We start from the raw sequence: 21,217 nt of genomic DNA on the forward strand, positions 1-21,217 counted from the left end.
AATGTCATACACATTTAACGGCAAGAAACTAGCAAATGACAGGAAGGATAAACTATAAGTTATCGTGCTTATAAATTAAGTTCCATTTGTGGTTTAATGAGTCCAGTAAGTCTTGAGTTACAACCCTTGCACTAGGTCAGGCGTGATCCCTTGAAATTGGAAGCCAAGCGTTGTTAATCACCAAGCTGCAGCTCCACTACTACTTACTGGAATATATGTTCACTTCTTCTCCCTGTCCACTATTCTCTTTGCTTTTGGCAACTACAGTAATCGAATACATTGTTCCTGGAGTAAGCCCTGTGCAAGATGCTCTGAGTGGATCATCATCAGGCACCACTGGCTCTGTAACATCTCCTCCTGAGCAGGTTATGTTATAATTGTCAACTTCACCTACTGGGGCTTTCCAGCTGGCTGTTATACTTTCAGTTGTTGCATTTGCTTTTGTTAGGTTTTGAACTTTCTCAGGTACTGAAAAAAAAACAAGAAAACTGGCTTGAAATTGTATCTAAATTACATAAAGATTCAAGAAATACAAAAATATATATTGTACTGTACAATATTGATGAAAATGCTGAAATAAACATAGTTTTGATGTAATGTTTCTTGTTGATCATCGATTACCATCTGCTTACGTTATCTTTCCCAGACTGTTTTAAGTGATTGGCTATGATTCAACCCTGTCCTTTCAAACTATTGTTTATGATGTGAAAAGTAAGTATAATTTTCTTTTTATTTACTTGTCATCGAACTGAGAAGTAAAAAATGATCTTACAAGGACTGAAAATCAACAGTGGTTTGCAAGCAAAAAAAATAATAGGTTGCTACCTACATGCTGTTAGAGAAATAGAATTTGAGCTTGTTTTCCCAGAACTAACAGTTGTAACTTCTAACACATGAGTTGAACCAGGTATTACATTAATACAGCTTGCCTCAATTTTGTCTGTATCACTTATGTCACTACTTTGTATGTAAGAAGGAGATGCTTGTGTATCACCATCGCAAGTTATATTAAATGAATTCACTTCACCAGACGGTTTTAACCAACTAGCAGTTACGTTAATAGTTGTGGGACTCTCTTCTGTTAACTGAACACTGTTTGGTACTGCAAGAAGATTTAAAATTAATCGTACACGATTGTTTTTTCTCCAATAATATTAGATTACAAATCATATGTATATAATATTGTGGTGACACTCTGCAAGTTTGAAGAGATACCACTGCCAATGCCATGCAGCACAATTGATGCAACAACCAAATTTATAATAAACAAAATACAAATGCTTAAACTTACTTGTAACTACAGTTACAGATTTATTCTCGCCTTCTTTTTCATTACTGTTTGAAGACACTGCGATTATGTATGTTGTTCCAGGAGTAAGTCCGGTACAAGTCTCACTGTAAATATTCTCACTATCTTCATCAGATTCTATCATGCTACTAGGCATTTCAGGACAATACACGTTATAAAAATCAACATATCCTTCTGCTGCTTCCCATTCTACTTTAATGGTTTCGTTGGATGTATTTTTTTCGATTAAATTCTGAACTGCCTCAGGCACTAGAAAAGCAAACATTAACACTTTATTTTTGCACTGATTATGGCCAAAATTAAGTCTTTGCAGTGGATGAGGGGTGGAGTTAGCTGTGGAAAGAGAGGAAAGCATCATGTTGCCAACAAAAGGAAGGAAAGTATCATATATTGTGGTTAAAGCATGACACATGTTACAGGAAAGATTTATGATATTAAAAATATTTGAATACCATATCTTGAGAATGCTATACATCGATTCCATGTGTATCAGGAAAATAGATTTCTTTTATTAATTTATTAGTTACTATACAGTAGTTTGTGGAAAATAAATTGAATTGAAAAAGATGATATTTAATATAAAAATAATACCTGCAGAAATAATGATTGTGTCATTGTCACTTGTTTTGTCACCACTTGTACTTGACACAACTATGGTGACATTTCTACCAGATGTGACATTGTTGCAAGTAGCATTGTACAATGTGTCCCCAGTCACATAGATTGTTGTATTAGTAGGATAACCACTTTCACAATATACATTGAAATGTTCTGCCACACCATCATCTGCCTCTGACCATGTCCATTGTGCTGTTACAGATGTTGTAGTAGCATCATATTCACGGAGTGTAACAGCACTTGGTACTGAAAATAATATATATGACCAGTTAATTCCCATTGGAACATACTGAAGGTCCTCTCAAAGTAAGTGGTAGGGTTGTTTACCCAACACAGTGAAGAAATTACAAGTGCTGCTGAAATGGACCAAATAAACACCAAGGTAACCTCCTCTTTGCACTGGATTCTATAATGTGCACACATGCGATGTGTTTTTGATATCTGAGAAAACTTGTTCTATGGTCAAGGAGTGCATTGAACCTGTGCCGATATTATGGCTGTGGCTTAACCACTCAGCCACATCACTTGAGAATTTTGAATTTAATATAAATATACCATTACATATGGCCTAAAATACAATATAACATTTATATTTAGCCAATACATTTTTTTTAATGTTACATAAAAACAAATACTGCATGTTTTAAAATGTACTTCAAAAACAATAATTTTTATTTATTGAAAGATATACTGTAATAAAATATATTCTTGCACTCAACAATGATTTCATTTATGTAATGAAAAGGATGGATAAAATATATCCTGCTTGAAAACCATGGAGGGTTAGCTTAAGATGTGGAGTAGAAAACAGTTGTGTGTTACAACCCTGGCACTAGGTCAGTATTGACCCCTGGACCTTTGGATTGAAAATTAGGTGTGTTTGCCACCAATATACTCGTGTATACTGGTAAAATTTAATTACAAAAATTGAGTCATTTGAATTACCTGCAAATATGTTTACATTATCTACTTCTCCCTGCTTTCCATTGCTATTTGCAATTACAGTAAGTGTGTAATCCTCTCCAGATGTTAGCTCAACACACGATGCATTATACATGTCTTGTCCAGAAATATGATTAAGTCTTTCAGGCTTGGCATCACCACCAGAACAGGTAATTTGGTAGAATTCTACATCACCAATTGGACTTTCCCAAGTTGCTGTAATTGTATCAAGTGTTGCCTCCTTTTCTATTAGATTCTGTACAATTTCGGGAACTAAAAAATACAATTAATTACAATTAACATGCGAAAAAAATTAAAAGTTTATGTTTCCTAAAATTATTAAGTTTATATAGAAATATTACCTGCAGAAATGATATATTATTTTCACTTGTTTTATTCCCCCAAAAAATATATTATGAACACAATTCTATAATTACCTGCAGAAATAATGATGGTGTCATTGTCACTTGTTTTATCCCCGCTTGTACTTGACACAATTATGGTGACATTTCCACCAGGTGTGACATCACTGCAAGTAGCATTGTACAATGTGTCACCAGTCACAAGGATGGTTGTATTAGTAGGATCACCACTTCCACAATATACATTGAAACGTTCTGCCACACCATCATCTGCCTCTAACCATGTCCATTGTGCTGTTACAGATGTTGTAGTCGCATCATATTCACTGAGCTGAACAGCACTTGGTACTGAAATACACATGATTAAGTTCAAAAGTTTATTCTTTTAAACTGTAGCTTAGTAGATTGTAAATATAAAATGTTGTGTGTATGGAAACTATGTTTTTTTACTGAAATTTATCAATTGGAGATTAACCTACTCTTGTTACAATTAGACGTCTTGTTTGGCTAATATAACAATAGACTATTATCTTTACATAGGGTCAAGATAAGTGTATTATTATAGTTATGGATGATGACAACTTACGTGCTGTAAGACTAATAGTATCAGAACTTGTTTCAGCTCCACTGATTGTCACCACTGTTAGAATTTGTGTTGAACCAGAGGTTACATTAATACAGCTTGCATTAATGTTGTTACCAAGATCGTTGCTATAAGGTATATAAGATGGATATGCTGTGGCTTCTCCGCAGCTAACATTAAAAGAATCAAATACACCAGATGGTTTTCTCCAATAGGCTGTAACAGACATAGTGGTCGATGGTCCTTCTTCTAATTTAACATTGTTTGGTGCTAGAAAGAAAATAATAGATTAAAGAATTTAAAAGCTGATATTTTAATGATTCTAAAAGTTTTCTTACAGAAAATGATAGCATAAATCCACCTATAATTGACTAACAATTTAGGCTGAGGGTGAAGTAAAATAATATTGAAATGACAGACATAAAATTGTTATGTGAAGGGAGCTCCTGAGAAATGTTTTCCGTGGCAGAACTCAATTGAACCCCACATTCCCAATTTCATGGTTCCACCTCTGTAATATAGCAGTAAACCAATACTCAAAACCATTTTATAAACTATGAGGTACACAGATTTTCCAGATGTTTTAAAGGCTTCTTATTGTTTTAAACATTAGATCCTCATTTTTTATCAATACTTACTTGTAATCACTGTTATAGAAGATGCTTCTCCTGCCTTTTGATTACTGTATGCTGTTACGATAATCTTGTATTCTTCACCAGGAGTGAGCTTATTGCATTCTGCAGTATATGTTTTTTCATTAGTATGTTCAACAGTTTGCAAAGTTGCATTTTCAAAGCAACTGATTTGGTAAAAGTCAACATCACCTTTTGGTGGTTCCCAACTTACTGTAAGAGTTTCATTTGTCACTGAGGTCTCTCTAAGATACAAAACAGTTTCAGGCACTAAAACCAAAACCAGAAGACATGAATTATAAATTGGTCTGTATTAATGAATTCTACACCTTAAAATCAAAGTTTCAAATAATTGTCTAAAAAGACTGTGTAAGATCAGAAATTGTGTAGTTGACAAAAACATGCAATGAGGAGAAGTTCATGGAACATCTAAACAAGTAGAAAAAACTTTTTCATAGACTAAATGACACAAAAGAAATATACAGGTCATGTTTTCATGAAAGATCAACAGTGAAAATCGAGTATGGAAATATCAATTTTCATTATATATACTTTTTGAATTATTTTTTTTCTGATGGAACTAGCCTTAAAGTCCTCTGGGCTTATTTATGTTTCTCCAGAATAAGTGCATTCTAATTTTAAAAAAAAACTGTCATGTTATTTCACAATGATGTATCTTATGAAAATAAAATTGAATTGAAAAAAAACAATTTAGGACAATAATATACCAAGATATTAGGATATCAAAAAATACCTGCAGAAATAATGATTGTGTCATTGTCACTTGTTTTGTCACCACTTGTACTTGACACAACTATGGTGACATTTCTTCCAGATGTGACATTGTTGCAAGTAGCATTGTACAATGTCTCCCCAGTCACATAGATTGTTGTATTAGTAGGATAACCACTTTCACAATATACATTAAAATGTTCTGCCACACCATCATCTGCCCCTGACCATGTCCATTGTGCTGTTACAGACGTTGTATTAGCATCATATTCACTAAGCTGAACAGCATTTGGTACTGAAAAATACATGTTTGAGTAAGTACTTACATTCTACATTATATAGATTAAACTCAGATTTAAATGTGTGTGGATCTTCATATCTACATATAAAAATTGGTTTATTATGTAGTAACATAACTGTACAATTTACTTACTTGTGAAAACATTTAAAGTTTGTTCCTCTCCTAACTTTCCATTGCTGTTGGCGACTACTGTGACATTATAATTTCCACCAGGTAAAAGTCCAATACATGATGCTGTGTACATATCTCCTGAAACATCAGGCTGACCCTCAGAGCAACTTATTTCATAAAAGTCAACATCTCCATCTGCTTCATCCCATTCCACTGTGAATGTGTTAGTTGTTGCTGAGGTTTCTGTCAAATTCTGAATCATTGCAGGTACTAAAAGTAATAAATAAATGAAAATGTTAAACAAACAAATTAGGCAACGATGATCTAATATTGAAACATTACACATTAAAATGATTACCTGCAGAAATAATGATGGTGTCATTGTCACTTGTTTTGTCACCACTTGTACTTGACACAACTATGGTGACATTTCTACCAGATGTGACATTGTTGCAAGTAGCATTGTACAATGTGTCACCAGTCACATAGATTGTTGTTTCAGTAGGATCACCACTTCCACAATATACATTGAAATGTTCTGCCACACCATCATCTGCCTCTGACCATGTCCATTGTGCTGTTACAGATGTTGTAGTAGCATCATATTCACTAAGCTGAACAGCACTTGGTACTGAAAGTATATATGATTCAGTAAGTATTCTGACTTCTCAATGTACATTGATAAAAAAAATGGCATTAAAAGGTGTGTGGGTCTTCATATCTACATAGTGGAATTAGTTTATTATGTAGTAACATACCGTAAAACCTCGAAAAGAGGCCCATGGGCTTCTTCTTTTTTTAGTGCTCTTGGGTGGGCTTCTTTTCGAGATGGGCTTTTGGAGATGAATGCTGTAAATTTTGTGAATTTCTACTACAATAATGTGACTTTTGAGACATTTTTTCAACCATGAAATTATGTTTAATATACCAATTAAAAAACAATATAAAAAGCAAAAAAACAGTCCTATGATTCACCGTCAAATACAATAATTTCGTCATCATCTCAATACAGTATGAGTAGTCTATCTCGAAATGAAGCCCATACTATCTTGAAAAGAAGCCCAGGGGGCTTCATTTCGAGATGGCCTTCTTTTCGAGAGTACTTTTGCAAACTGTAGAGAGGGGCTTCTTTTCGAGATGGGCTTCTTTTCGCGGTTTAAGCCCATGGGCTTCTTTTCGAGGTTTTACGGTAACTGTACAATTTACTTACTTGTGAAAACATTTAAAGTTTGTTCCTCTCCTAACTTTCCATTGCTGTTGGCGACTACTTTGACATTATAATTTCCACCAGGTACAAGTCCAATACATGAAGCTGTGTACATATCTCCTGAAACATCAGGCTGACCCTCAGAGCAACTTATTTCATAAAAGTCAACATCTCCATCTGCTTCATCCCATTCAACTGTGAATGTGTTAGTTGTTGCTGAGGTTTCTGTCAAATTCTGAATCATTGCAGGTACTAAAATTAATAAATAAATAAAAATATTAAACAAACAAATAAGGCAACGATGATCTAATATTGAAACATTACACATTAAAATGATTACCTGCAGAAATAATGATGGTGTCATTGTCACTTGTTTTGTCACCACTTGTACTTGACACAACTATGGTGACATTTCTACCAGGTGTGACATTGTTGCAAGTAGCATTGTACAATGTGTCAACTGTCACATAGATTGTTGTTTTAGTAGGATAACCACTTTCACAATATACATTGAAAAGTTCTGCCACACCATCATCTGCCTCTGACCATGTCCATTGTGCTGTTACAGATGTTGTAGTAGCATCATATTCACTAAGCTGAACAGCACTTGGTACTGAAATACATATGATAGATAGATTGAGTAAGTATTTAAATTGTACATTATATAGATTAAACTCAGATTTAAAGGTGTGTGGACCTTCATATCTACATTTGAACATGACTGTACACTGTACTTACTTGTAAAAACATTTAAAGTTTGTTCCTCTCCTAACTTTCCATTGCTGTTGGCAACTACTGTGACATTATAATTTTCCCCAGGTACAAGTCCAATACATGATGCTGTGTATATATTTCCTGAAACTTGCTGAACCTGAGGCTCACCCTCAGAGCAACTTATTTCATAAAAGTCAACATCTCCATCTGCTTTATCCCATTCCACTGTGAATGTGTCATTTGTTGCTCCGGTTTCTGTCAAATTCTGAACTGTTGCAGGTACTAAAGAAATATTTAAATGAATATTTCAATTAAATGAATAAGGCAGCAATTCCCTAAATTATTCAACAATACCAAATAATATATATATTAGAAGAATGAGCAATCCATGATTTTCTCTGTAACACTACTGTTTCCTATGGGGGGGGGGGGGGCATCACATACATCGATGTAGATAAACTATTTGATATTGATAAACAAATTTAGCATGGTGGTAACATTTTTTTTTTTCAGAATTGAATATTCATATATCGTTATTAAATACTTTCCATCAAATTTGATATAACTGAAAAATATATTATCACAATTCTATGTTTAACAAAATGTTAAACAAACCAATAAGGCAACGATGATCTCATATTGAAACATTACACATTAAAATGATTACCTGCAGAAATAATGATGGTGTCATTGTCACTTGTTTTGTCACCACTTGTACTTGACACAACTATGGTGACATTTCTACCAGATGTGACATTGTTGCAAGTAGCATTGTACAATGTGTCACCAGTCACATAGATTGTTGTTTTAGTAGGATCACCACTTCTACAATACACATTGAAACGTTCTGCCACACCATCATCTGTCTCTGACCATGTCCATTGTGCTGTTACAGATGTTGTATTAGCATCATATTCACTGAGTGTAACAGCATTTGGTACTGAAATACATATGAAAATATCCACATATTTCAAAATACATTAAGGAAAGGAGTCTAAACCAAACTCCTAGCAGGTGCTCTGGGTTTGTCACTGGTTTTCTATATATTCTTGGTCTTCCCTTGATTTAAATGTAGTATTTGAGAGAGTACTGTCGAGTATTATGGTGGATACTGTACAGTACTGTTAAGTTGATAATGTAATTTTGTAGCAAAACATTCTTAACTTGACTAAGGGTATGTTCAGACTCACGTTAAGGTAGCATTATCTACACAAGGTGTACGGTAATCCGTGGCGTTAAAAGCCAAGGTGTTCAGACACAACGATCAACAATGCCTTGCATTTAAAACATTTTGATCAGGTCTAAGCAGATAGAACTATGTATACATTGTTATTTTTTATTTATATTGTCACCTTCAAATATACTGATTTGTTCTTTTACTACTTGCAGAATTGCATTATAATTCAAAATAATTTCAAACATAGTTATTACACCAGGGAAGAGTTAAATTATACGTAAAATTACACGGACAACTATCTGATTAATTGATTTAATTTAAAAGATCATATCACTGACACCAACTGTACTGTTCATTAAAATTGAAAACCTGAAAACACATTACACAGTACTGTAGCTATTATCTGTCATAAACTAGGGTACAGGTATGTAGTTGCTGTCTGCTAATCGTGGTCATGTTTTTTCATTAGTTAAGGTTAAATTCACTGATGCATTACTGGATTAGCGTTATTAAATCTACCCTCTCCTGCTAGAATTATTAACGGCGTAACAGCTATGCTAATTCGTGACCTAGTTCAGACACAAAAATATGTATGCCGCTTAAATAAAGCCACCTTAACGGCGTGAGTCTGAACATACAACCTAAAGCTCACTATCTACACTATCAAACTAGTTGGACAACAAAACGTGTGATGTGCCCAAATATGGTAGTGATATGACAAAATCGTGACCATATATGGGCACATCACATTTTTTGTCAGATAAAGTTTGATAGTGTGACAGAGCTTAAGATTTAGGTTTTTACCTGTCGTTTGTATTTCAGGGTCACTTGGTGCACTTGACAGTGAATTATTGTTATGTACAGCAGTAACAGTCACATTATATGTTACACCTGGTAGCAACTCTGTGACATCCACAGATATAGTTTCAGTAGCATTCTCAGATAGACTTTCATTTACAAATAACAACTCCTCATCATTTAATGATTTTAAGATTATCCAATGCACTTTATAACTTCCAGGAGGATTTGGGGAATCCCAGCTGACTGTAAACCTGGTTTTCTCTACATCACTTATTGTTACATTTTCTGAAATAATACAAATGATATTACAGTGTTTAATTTGAACACGCTCATCTAAAAGTTGTTTTCTTTATTCTACCACCAGAACCATGAAATGATCCAAAAATATGTGATTTTATAGCTGCAGTGGTTATGGTGGTGTATGGTAATTTACAACAGGTATGAAACCTTTATGTATGAATTGTTTTATCATTTATTTAAACCAGACCTTCCACCAATATAATATTATTCTTTTAAACCATAAAAATAGAAACATATATTCCTTGCCCTCTTTTCCAGTCAGATCAATTTTTTTCTTTAATAATCTGTTTTTATTGAACAAAAGGTACAGTATACTAACAGTAGGCCTAGTCTATTTAAAATAATATTATACAGTTGTTAAGGTACTACAATAACTATGATAGTATAGTACATGAAAAGAATAGTTTTAAGAAATTAGCCAACTGAACATTCTGAAAATAAACACAATTGTTATTTTACTCAGAATATTATAACAAATGCATTTAGGATAGGACATAAAAAGTAATTAAAATTAAAAGGACATAGATAAGTTGTTATTATAACTAGATTCAGGAAGTTGAAGAATATTATTTTACAACTTTCATAATGTACAATGAGGTACAATGGTTCAATTTAAAACCATTATGCTATTAAGAATGTCAAATGGAATGAGGAAACATAATAGAAATGTGTCTTACCCGGAGTGTTCAATATTTGAGCAGTGCAAAACTGTAAAAAAGAACAAACATCATACAATGACTAGTGAAATAATGGTAACTGTAGTTACGCCTAAAATATAAATATTTAAATATAGGTTGTGTGAAAAATGCCTCAACCACGATTTGTGTCTTCTGTTTGATATTGATCTTCTTCAGGGGTAGATTTAGGGTAAGGCATGAGGCACTCCTACTGTAGATGTTAAAAACAATTAAAAACCATCACAACCTACATGAGTACTGTATAGTAAAAACAAACTGATGTTGTAAATCTGCATCAGTTTTGTTGTAGTATTGTGTTTTCTATGGTTCTAGACTGAATTTCAACTTAATAATTGGTAACAAGATAAATATGTTTCATACATATAATAAAAGACTCGCACTGATGAAGGGCTAGTGTTGCCCAAAAGCTCTGCTAATTTTTCTGGCTGTTTTACTTTATCATTTTGATTTAGCTTTTTGCTTTTTTTTGTATCTCCATTGAAATCAATCCAGCCACTGATACTGTACCCACAGCATTGTCATTTTTTTCAGTAATTTGCCTTTGGATTTAAAACTGCCCTTAAGATTTGACCTATAATTTATTACACTTTTATTATTTTATTTTATTAATAATAACTATAACAATAATCTTTATAACAATAATTACAATAATTAAAAACAATAACTACTACAGTAGTAATGACTAAAATGTATGTGTTTAAATTTTAAATGTAAATATGTACAGTATAATTATGTTTGTATGATGTAGTATGTTTAAGCAGATATTAGCCCTTGATGGCATTTGCAAGAATAAAGAAATTGAATTGAATTGAATTGAATAATAAAAGACAATAAATACAGACTGTTGCATTACTGTACATCATGTATTGTACCATACAGATAATCTGAAAGATGCTACGGTGTTACGGTATTCATTAATTCCAAATTTAAAACGATTAAATATAGTAAGATTATTGAAAAATAATATTAATAATCATAGTACCTGTACTTTATAGTCATTATTCACTACAGGAGTACTGTAATCTGATAGAAATTAATGAAATCATATTATTTGTACTTTAATTTTTTTATGTGATTTTTTTTTTATTTTTGAGATAGGTGGGGATAATCTAAAGAATACTAGAGCGTTGGTTGCCTGGGAATTTCCAGAATTATAGTTTACTATACATCACTGTACACTGTACATTTACAGAATACCTCTGGGCTTTAAAAATGTTACGACTTTTTCAGAGAAAAAATAGAATTTTATTGTTTAGGACCACACAATCAACCAAAACCAGTTTTTCCAACAAACGTCTCTTTTTCTGTAAAGTACAGTATTTCCCAAATGCATTTTAGTAAAAGAGAGTTTTAAGAGAGAGTTTGTTTTCATTGTCAGTGATTCTTATTATGCTACAGTTAATCTGCACATGCCACTGTCATTTAGAAAATGTAAAATTATGTAATGTCTACCCCACCAACCATGAAACAACATGTCAGTTGTCATCAAATTAAAATTATATTTTTAGTATTCAAATATAATCTGTTTATGAAATCATACTTTTAATCGAAATTATTGTTGTCAGTTTTGTGTTTTTGTATCTAAGTAAATGATTACATACAGTTTTGTATCATCCTACGTAAGCAAAAACGACCTTGTGAAAAACACCAATTTGGTGAATCTAGTTCTGTATATGTTTCGAAATAAAGTTGTAATTAATAATATTATATTATTAAATAGTACAGTAATTCTGATAATATAATAATTCCGACAAAAAAAAATAACTTGGGGCCATTGGCAGCCCGATATGAATAAGAGGACACCATAATGGTTTTTTGGGGTGTTTGGTAATATAAATATACAGTACCAATCTATACTTTACTTTATGATTGGCAATGGAATGTATCAAAATACGTTCTGTGAGAAGGTCACATCCCTCTAGTGTTATTTATAGTCTACAATGAGAACGTACAGTACATGTATGGGTCACAAGTGGAGGTTGAATAATTACCCTTTTCATTGAAATCATTCAGCGTAACCATTTAACAATACCGGTTACCACAATACTGTGGTGGATACTACAAAAACCGAATGACACATCGGATAAAAACCGTGTCCACCCAGTTCTTTACTATTCGGCCTAAAAGTAAAGGGTTGTCACATTTTATATAATTATATAACACACAGTACTTTTATATTAAAGTAATACATCTGTTTTCAATTATGTTATAACATGATTGCGTTTTGAGCCGTTTAGGGATTTACTAAACGTAAACTAAAGAAGCTCATTTAGTAGTAATATAATCTTTTGACCTCTTCTGGTTCTTTACTACACACGACTGTACTGCAGTCTGGATTAGTTAGGAAAACACGGTAATATCTTACCTTTAGAATTACACTCCAAATAATAAAGCTTAAAACATGTAGCTTCATAATAATTTGAGTGTGATGATCAGTTAAATATATATATCTTGTTATAAACTAAACGCTATATTGCCGACGGAAGAACTAAATTAGTTTATAACCACTCCATAAGTTCCAACAATGCTTCCAAACTTTATTTATATTTCGAAGAAGCGGATCGAATTGCCGGGTAAGTATACTACTATCCTTGTTTTTCCAGGATCGTTTTCCACAGTCTAATCCTTGTAAATCCTTAACTATCAGTCCGCTGACGATGGCTTCATGTCGTTGTCAATGTTGGCTTGGTAAATAAGGAAATAGTTGGTTTTATTTATTGGTAGTATAAACTTCCTGCTGTAGGCAAACAGAGCCACAATATCTCGCTTCACTTATCAACAATGTCACCAATTGAATGACGATCAATTGGTGACGTATGATGGCGGTGTAAGATCACAGAGATACGCTATCTAAAAATGTATTTGCTGTGACCAGAGTCTATAATGACCCACTCAGGCTATGTTAGGTGGTCATTTATAGGCCTACTGGTCGAATATTTTAATTGATGATAAATAAATTCACTTAGATACATTTATTTCTCTCTTTTTACAATTTTTCCAAAATAACATTTGTTTGGAAAATGATAATTTCTAGTAGAATCTTTACTCGAATAATAGGAAATCACCTAATGTAACCTACTTAATGATAGTTAAATCAGTTTTTATTATTAATTTATTAAAACGAATGTAGTTTTAACTATTTCTCCCGAACTGTCTAATCATGGCATAATGGTTGTTAGAATTGTACAGATCGGGTACAACAATCATGGACTTAATAAAACTTTGTGATCCAACAACAAAAGCTATAGTGTACCGCAAGTTTAATTGACCAATCACGTCGCGATAGATCCTCCGAAGTCGCTTGTTGTTTGGTCATCTCGTAATAGTGCGTTGCGTCATGTAGAGTTTCAATTATTTGGTACATGAGCAAAACAATTCTCAATTGAGTGGCAATGATATGAAACTAGAAGGAAGATAGAACTAATAATAATAATAATATCTTTGTATGTTTAGCAGGATGTGTTTTGTTAATATTAATCAATACATATAAACAAAATATGTTTTAACTTCCTTTACCACCATCGTAGGCCTACTTCATCAAAAAGGTACTTATGTATGTGAAACGACCAACAATTAAAACACTCGTTCAAAACTGTGCTAAATATATGGTTTCGATTAGACAATAAGTTAAACAAGTTGGTTGATTACCGTCGGTACATATTATATTTATAAACATTTTGACAATATTAACATTACTTTTGGAATTGTGCGAGACTAATGTCTTTGATACAGTATTTATATAAAATATGGATAAACTTCCTCAATACACATTTACGGTATCATTGTGCGTATTATTATTATTGATATTATCAATGATGATTAATACGTACGAGTTATTGCACTCTACCCTAATGTACAATTAATGGGACACAGACCTATAGGCCTATATACGTTGACCAAAAAGTGGATAAAAATATTTAGGCCCTAGCTGATAAAAAAAAAAGTAAACCGTCAATATACAATAATCATATCAGTCCCCTTTTTAAAGAAGGGAATAACTTTATCAAGGACTCGGTCTATAAGTTTGATTTTGTGATGAATACAGTACATCCTTTCTAAAGGACGTAGACGCAACATAAGTGAGTTGACCAATAGCACATGACAGTTCGGATAATCCACCATCGCTTGTGATAGTCAAATCACTCACACTGTGCGCTTAATGTATCCTTTGTGTTGCGTCTAGTCTTTCTGTATATTATTTCCAATATAAATATGAAATTTAGGCGGTTTTTAGTATACCGCCCTCTATCATTTTGACCCGCGTTTCTTATTTTGTTTCTTTCCTCCAAAGCCAGTTGACATGAAATCGATATTTTTAACACAATAACAACGCTAAGCACCATACTTTGGGTACTTAAATTATGTATTGTAAGTTGAAAAGGCTATGACCGGCATTAGAAGCAATATGCGGACTAAAATTAGGTATATACTAGCTTTTACACTGACTGTTCTTATATTGTTTGTGCTGTATTTGAAAGGCCCGAAGACACCGAAGCCTAGCTATAGTAAAATTTCCGAAGATACTGTTGTAGGCTACGCTTTCAACAACGGGGAAAAAAGATCCGGTGCAGCAGTAGCTCCAATTAACTGGAAGAGCCACGTCAGGTAACGTACAACAAATGTATAGTTTTACTCTTTATATTATATCTGACTAATGTAGCATATTATAGGCCATATGGTTGGGTTGGGTTGGGCTGTACGTAACCGGCATGGGATTTATCTAAATATAGGTTAGGCCATATAAATAGTAATACTCTCACAAGCCGCCGGAACTTCTGACTAATCCAACTTTTAATAATTTTATAGGGGCCTTGTGGTGACGATGTATAAATTAATTTCAATATGTGATTAGGTGCAAATGATACAGTAAATATAATTATTTGTTATGTCTATTTTCAACAGGAAATCTGAAAAGGACCGAGATAAAGAAGTAAAGGAAACAAGTAAAATATCAAGTAAACAAAATGAACAATATCACAGAGATTGCAAACCAAAAGTCAACATTACACTTTTAAAAGTTCACAAAACTGGAAGTAGTACACTTCAAAATATATTTCTACGCTATGGCGATAAAAACAATCTTAATTTTGCAATTCCACCAATTGGTCACCACCTGGGATACCCACAATATTTTGAGAAAAAACACATGATACCTGTGAATGGTGCATGTAATATTTATTGCCACCATTCACGATTTAGTTCTGAAGTACTAGATGTTATGCCACCAAACTCGGTTTACATCAGTATACTTCGAGATCCTGTGCCTGTTTTTGAAAGTGCATTTACATACTTTAAGATGGATGGACGCGCGGGCATGCCAGGAGATCCAGACGCTATGACTAAGTTCTTACAGCGGCCCAAGCATTTTTACAACAAAATGCGGAGCAAAGTACACGCAAGAAATGTTATGCTTTTTGATTTTGGTTTTCCAGAAGAAGACTTTGATGATGACAGTCTTATTCAAAAAGCAATAAAAATGATTGAAAAGCAGTTTAATTTAATCGTTATTGCCGAGTACTTTGATGAATCGCTTATACTTCTGAAAGAATTACTTTGTTTTTCTCTTGAAGACATTGCATTTTTTAAAATGAATTCGCGTAAAGAAAATTCAGTTCATCAGCTTTCAGATCAACTGAAAAAAAGTATAATTGATTGGAATAAAGGCGATGTTATGTTGTATGAACATTTTAACAGAACTTTATGGCAACGCATTAAAGCGTTTGGTGTTGAAAAAATGGCTGCAGAGGTAGAACAACTTAGAGAGATAAACCAAAAGTTGTTTGATAAATGTATCGCTACGGATACTGGTGGACAGGGTGACGGCAAATACAGGATATTTCAACCTCCAGGTGTTAAAATAAATACTTTTGTTTTAAAGGAATCTGCGAAAAAAGACCAATTATGCGAACAAATGGTGAAACCTGAGATAAGCTACACACAAGATTTGCGTAGAAAGCAATTTCCAAACTTTAAAAGTCCTCAAGGGATGAGACATCGGCAACGGCCACCAGTAAAAAGAAAGCCATTTTGAGTGACATGATTTTTCCTAAGCCTAGACAAATAGTTAAGTTATTTACAAGCACATATTTGGACTGATCACAACATGTTATTCTGACCTGGTACATACTGTATCAGTTATGCCTATATACTGTAAGTGACAACAAGAGCAATTAAAAAAAAATGATGGAAAGTATATAATTCAATTTTATTCTACTTAGCCACAGTCAGCAAAAGCAAATTTAAACAAATATACTAGTCAGCTAATAAATTAAATTTAATACTGATCTTAGCTCACATTACTGTAAATTTGTAAGTGCAGTAATTGTAAATGAAAATTTAATGGATATTGGCACTGAATTTCCTTTCTCAGGTATAATATGCTCATCTATCTTCCAAAATGCTACACACTCCAATGCCAACGTTTTTAGTACAAGAGGTCATATTTAGCATCACTGTTTTTATTCTATGATTATTTGATTATTATTTGAAGTAATGTGCCCATTATGGGACTCGTCAAAAACAATTTAAACATAATTTATTGTTTTTAAAAAAAATGTATTGGATTGTATATAAAAACACTTAAAAACTATAAATTATATTGCAACAACCAAATACCACTGCTGAACATTTATGTTTATATTGCAACATGACAGACAGTAATGGAGTAAACTCCATGTACAATCTACTTATTTAAAGATTATATATTTGTATTGTATATTAGTTATATTTATTTTTGTATATATTTAATAGTTTTACATTCATATCCTATTTTTGAGTATATTTTTATTTATGTACGTTTAAGGACAGTTTATGTTAAAACAATATTTGTTGTGTTATATCGTTGTAGGCCTGTCTAGGCAATTTTCATTATTACTTGTAATGTGTGCACATAGGTTAGAGATATTTCTCTGTGCTGATTATTTTAAAGTTAGGTTTTAACATTTTTACATTAAGAATTTTAATTAAAACAATTTATTAGAAGAATGTGTGTTTAATGGGTGAGTTTTTGGGGATGAGGAAGTCTATTGGGGTTGTGAAGGTATTTGTCAAACGTTTCAAAAGAGGGTACAGTATTCATGAGTATGAAACCAATATCCTGAAATAAACATGGCTTTAAATAAGAAAAAAATAGTTGTTTTTGCAAACATATAGCATTCATGTGTATCAATTTACACCATTTCAGGCCAATATTTGGAACGTTTTTGGCTTGTTTTAAATATACTTTTAAAATGCGCATTTAGTTTAAGGATGGAATTTATCACAGGGTTAATGTGTAAAAAGTTTTTTTATTATACATTTTATTTATATTATTAATAGCTTAGTTTGAGTTAATTCCTTTAATATATATCATTAATATTGTCGGTTACATTAATGTATTGTATGTCAATTGCAAAATATATATGCAGATATATAATAGCACATATACTTGTTTATTGTATTATTACTCGTTCCGTTTCAGTATCATTGGCATTCAAGACTAACTAAAGTTCTAACTCTGACCATGGAGGTAAACCTCAATGCTCTCACTGACTTTTCATACGGCCAGAAAGGATGTACATTACGATATAATACATTAGGCTAAAATGGTTTAAATACAGTTGTTCTTCTTGGGCAGTTGTCATCATAATCATATAAGCTACTTTTCCATCGATCAAATTACTTTAAACCCCAACCAAATTACGTCTACGTACACTCCCTACTAATACAAAATTTAATTGATAGCACTAGATGTATTACGAGTTACACATTTTTTTCTACTTAACTTCTGCATAGCTAATTAGGTATATAAACTGATTTACGATTTACAAGCACAGTAAATTAATGTTTCATCACAAATTTATTAGCCGTAAAGCCTTTTGAATATTTAATATTTTTTTCCGAGGGATGTAAATATTAATTCATAATCGGAGAGGCCTCTTACTTTACATAGGTTGCATATAAAATATACGGTGTTCGATGGAATATGGTGTTGTTTTCAATGTGTGTGAGACCCTGATCGGGTATCACCACCCGAAAGGGGACAAGTTGCGATCTATGTCTATGATATTGACATTTGACCCTTAATCACAAAGGATTTTTTTCATAAGGTGGTTGAATAGACACATATAATCATAACAATGTCATAAAAGACCAAATTGTTCTTCAATAAATTTGTTATAATACATTATACATAATACTGTTGTAATTGGTAAATTTTGAACCTTAACCCCTTATATCTCGAAAACGCTTCCTATCCTGATCGATTACCTTCCATATTCGTAATCTACGGAAAATTCTTGTCTAGAAAAGTTGGATGGCAATGTCCACCTTTGGGTGGTGATTTATTTATTTATTTATTTATTTTATTTTATTTTATTTTATGTCTTTAGGCAATGTGGCCAAGGATTACCAATAGTGAATTAATCACTGTCCTATCAGATAGGTGGTAATCCCCCTGATACAGGGGGCTATTGTGTGAACCAGTTCACCAGGGTAACCCCCTACTCTTTTTCGAATAATGAACTGGGTTCTTTAGTGCACACAGGTTATAACTGTGTACACTGGACCTACGGTTTATAGTCCTTATCCGAGAAGACTTGTTCCACCACCAGAACTAGGAGCGAGTTCGGCCTCGAACCCTTGCCAATGTTGGCTCTTTAGGTACGGTAAACGGCGCCCCTGCCTTAACCGCTCGGCCATATGATTTCACCCCCCCCCCCCCCCTCCTGCCACCGGACTATGAGTAATTACTCCATGCACTTATTTAAATGTTAAAAGCGGAGACAGCCCTTTGAAAAATCTGCATAATAAAAGTAAAGCATACTCAAGTGCTATGAGAATGTAAAACAACACTACTTAAACAACACAGCATTAATTTACGATGTTGAGGCATGTTACAGCCACACGTATAGTAAAATTGTATACGGTGAAATATTTAATGGGCACTGTTGTAGCCTATTGTTTATTTTATTATATTAATTACATCCGATCATGGAGGAATTATTTCGATCTCTTGATTCGATATATTATTGATACACCATACATACATCGAATTATAAAGTCTTATTATAAAACTAAAAAAAAGCCTAACCATAATTTTTTAAATCGGTATATTTGTTGGTTTGTTATTGAGAGAGATAGGCCTACACGTCGTGCCAAATTATATTATCTGAAATTATATCTACAGCCGCGGTTTGCATCCTGGTTGTAGACTTCCCCTTTGTTCCCTTTGTAGGAGTGGTAACTATGAGATTAATATTTCCGTCTTGATAAATATTGACCCTGGAAGGGGTCTGGAATTAGTAGGCCTATAGCACATTTAAAACAAACTGAAATCGTCAACAATAATAATAATAATGTAAATAAAATCAAAGAAACACCAAGCAGCAATAAGAGAGGGGGGTGGGGGACTTGCCGAGTCTCTTGTACAGTTTAGTCAGGGAAGAGTAAAATTACATTTAATTACACTCTTCACTGGTATAGTGAGGCTTCTGTTAATGACTTTAACATAAATAAACCTCCCTTTTTCATGTTCTCTTTTCAGATGGTGTAATTCCAGTCTCATAATAGTGTGAACATTTACTCATGGGCCCATTTCACACGTTCCCTTGCTGGTACTGTTCCGGGAAATATGGATACCTTATTCAATTATTTAGGACTCTTATTCGTGACATCATAAACAGCGAATAATTGTTTGATACTGTCAAAAATTAAAGACATCGTGAGTAAACAGTAATGTATTGGCATGTAATTGGTATGAAAACAACAATAAAAATTGGGTTATGTAATTTAACCATGGAGCCCGGATACACTTAACGTCATTGGTTTAAAGTTTGTGCACTCATTGTGCTATCGTTAGGGTCATCGTGCCCGACCGGGTCAATATTTTAAATTGCTCGAAAACGAAATTCCGTTGAATATAGCCTACTATAGGTGCAATATAGCACACAGAATCACATAGAAACCGAATTCCTTGAAAATACAGTAGCCTGGCTGCGGCATGTCATTTTATCCATGTCTTTATGATTGGTTTGATCTAAAAAGAAATGACAAGGATTATAATGCAGGCCCTAGTCGATCGAGTTAGATCGATTGTTTCGGTTTTTTTGAAACAACAAGCTATTTATAATCAATTGTTTCATTTTTCTGATGTCTTTTCTTATTTACAGATATAAATAGTTAGACATTTTTCATTTTTATTAGTTAATCATTTCTCATAGAAACAAGTGTATAGAAAACACCAGATAGATTAATACCTACATATTGTGTTGCTGATCTTGACTGAATATAACCATTTATTGGATTTTATTACATTTTTCATGTTAATGCATAATTTAACTCTGATTACTTTTTACAAGCAATGCTTTAGGGAAATTAAAAGAACTGTCAGTTTAATTGAAGGCTACTAAAACTAAATACAAAAAAAGTGATAAATGTAAATGATGTCAACTTGATGTTCTATTTGTAATTAGGGATCTTTCAGACAGAGAACCTACGACCTACGAATAGTGTGTTGTTGGCCGTTCCCTGCATAGACCTTAGGAACAGTGTACATTTTAAAAATATTTGTAAAAGCGCACCTGACAATATAGTGGCAGATAATCTGTTTAAATAGACCATATGCATACAGTATGCAGTGAAATTGTTTCACCCATGTTAGACTCCGTCTACACTATCAAACTAGTTTGACAACAACAAGGGCAATGTGCTCAAACATGGTAGGTAGTGATATGGCATCATTATGTCCATAT

The 21,217-nt window shown here is 33.0% G+C and overlaps 3 protein-coding genes across 5 annotated transcripts in view; 1 reads left to right on the forward strand and 2 right to left on the reverse strand.

Annotated features, from left to right (window-relative positions):
* LOC140040528 (tyrosine-protein phosphatase 10D-like) overlaps positions 1-6,224 on the reverse strand; it is a 17,309-nt gene extending 11,085 nt beyond the window's left edge. For 2 of the 3 annotated variants that reach the window (XM_072086531.1, XM_072086534.1), the window contains exons 1-9: positions 5,201-5,406; positions 4,453-4,716; positions 3,818-4,084; positions 3,307-3,579; positions 2,873-3,142; positions 1,901-2,173; positions 1,292-1,558; positions 830-1,102; positions 208-468 (exon numbers count right to left, since the gene is read on the reverse strand). In XM_072086531.1, coding sequence (XP_071942632.1) covers positions 208-468; positions 830-1,102; positions 1,292-1,558; positions 1,901-2,173; positions 2,873-3,142; positions 3,307-3,579; positions 3,818-4,043 — 1,843 coding nt within the window. In that variant the 5' untranslated portion in view covers positions 4,044-4,084; positions 4,453-4,716; positions 5,201-5,406. Of the gene's footprint in view, positions 1-207; positions 469-829; positions 1,103-1,291; positions 1,559-1,900; positions 2,174-2,872; positions 3,143-3,306; positions 3,580-3,817; positions 4,085-4,452; positions 4,717-5,200; positions 5,407-5,948 lie in introns of those variants that run through there. The other variant, XM_072086533.1, reaches the window with a different exon arrangement.
* On the reverse strand, positions 4,312-8,202 carry LOC140039305 (receptor-type tyrosine-protein phosphatase beta-like). Its single transcript, XM_072084910.1, has 9 exons — positions 8,163-8,202; positions 7,536-7,793; positions 7,138-7,410; positions 6,801-7,049; positions 5,949-6,221; positions 5,612-5,860; positions 5,201-5,473; positions 4,453-4,716; positions 4,312-4,325 (listed from the first exon to the last, which is right to left on the reverse strand). Exons 1-9 carry the CDS (start codon positions 8,200-8,202, stop codon positions 4,312-4,314), a joined length of 1,893 nt encoding a protein of 630 aa, XP_071941011.1.
* A 6,580-nt stretch (positions 8,203-14,782) lies between these two features.
* On the forward strand, positions 14,783-17,870 carry LOC140040531 (galactosylceramide sulfotransferase-like). Its single transcript, XM_072086540.1, has 2 exons — positions 14,783-15,092; positions 15,390-17,870. Exons 1-2 carry the CDS (start codon positions 14,872-14,874, stop codon positions 16,516-16,518), a joined length of 1,350 nt encoding a protein of 449 aa, XP_071942641.1. The 5' UTR covers positions 14,783-14,871; the 3' UTR covers positions 16,519-17,870.
* The last annotated feature ends 3,347 nt before the right edge of the window (positions 17,871-21,217 follow it).

The sequence above is a fragment of the Antedon mediterranea genome, chromosome 2, assembly GCF_964355755.1.
Source record: "Antedon mediterranea chromosome 2, ecAntMedi1.1, whole genome shotgun sequence".
In the NCBI taxonomy this organism is placed as follows: Eukaryota; Metazoa; Echinodermata; class Crinoidea; order Comatulida; family Antedonidae; genus Antedon; species Antedon mediterranea.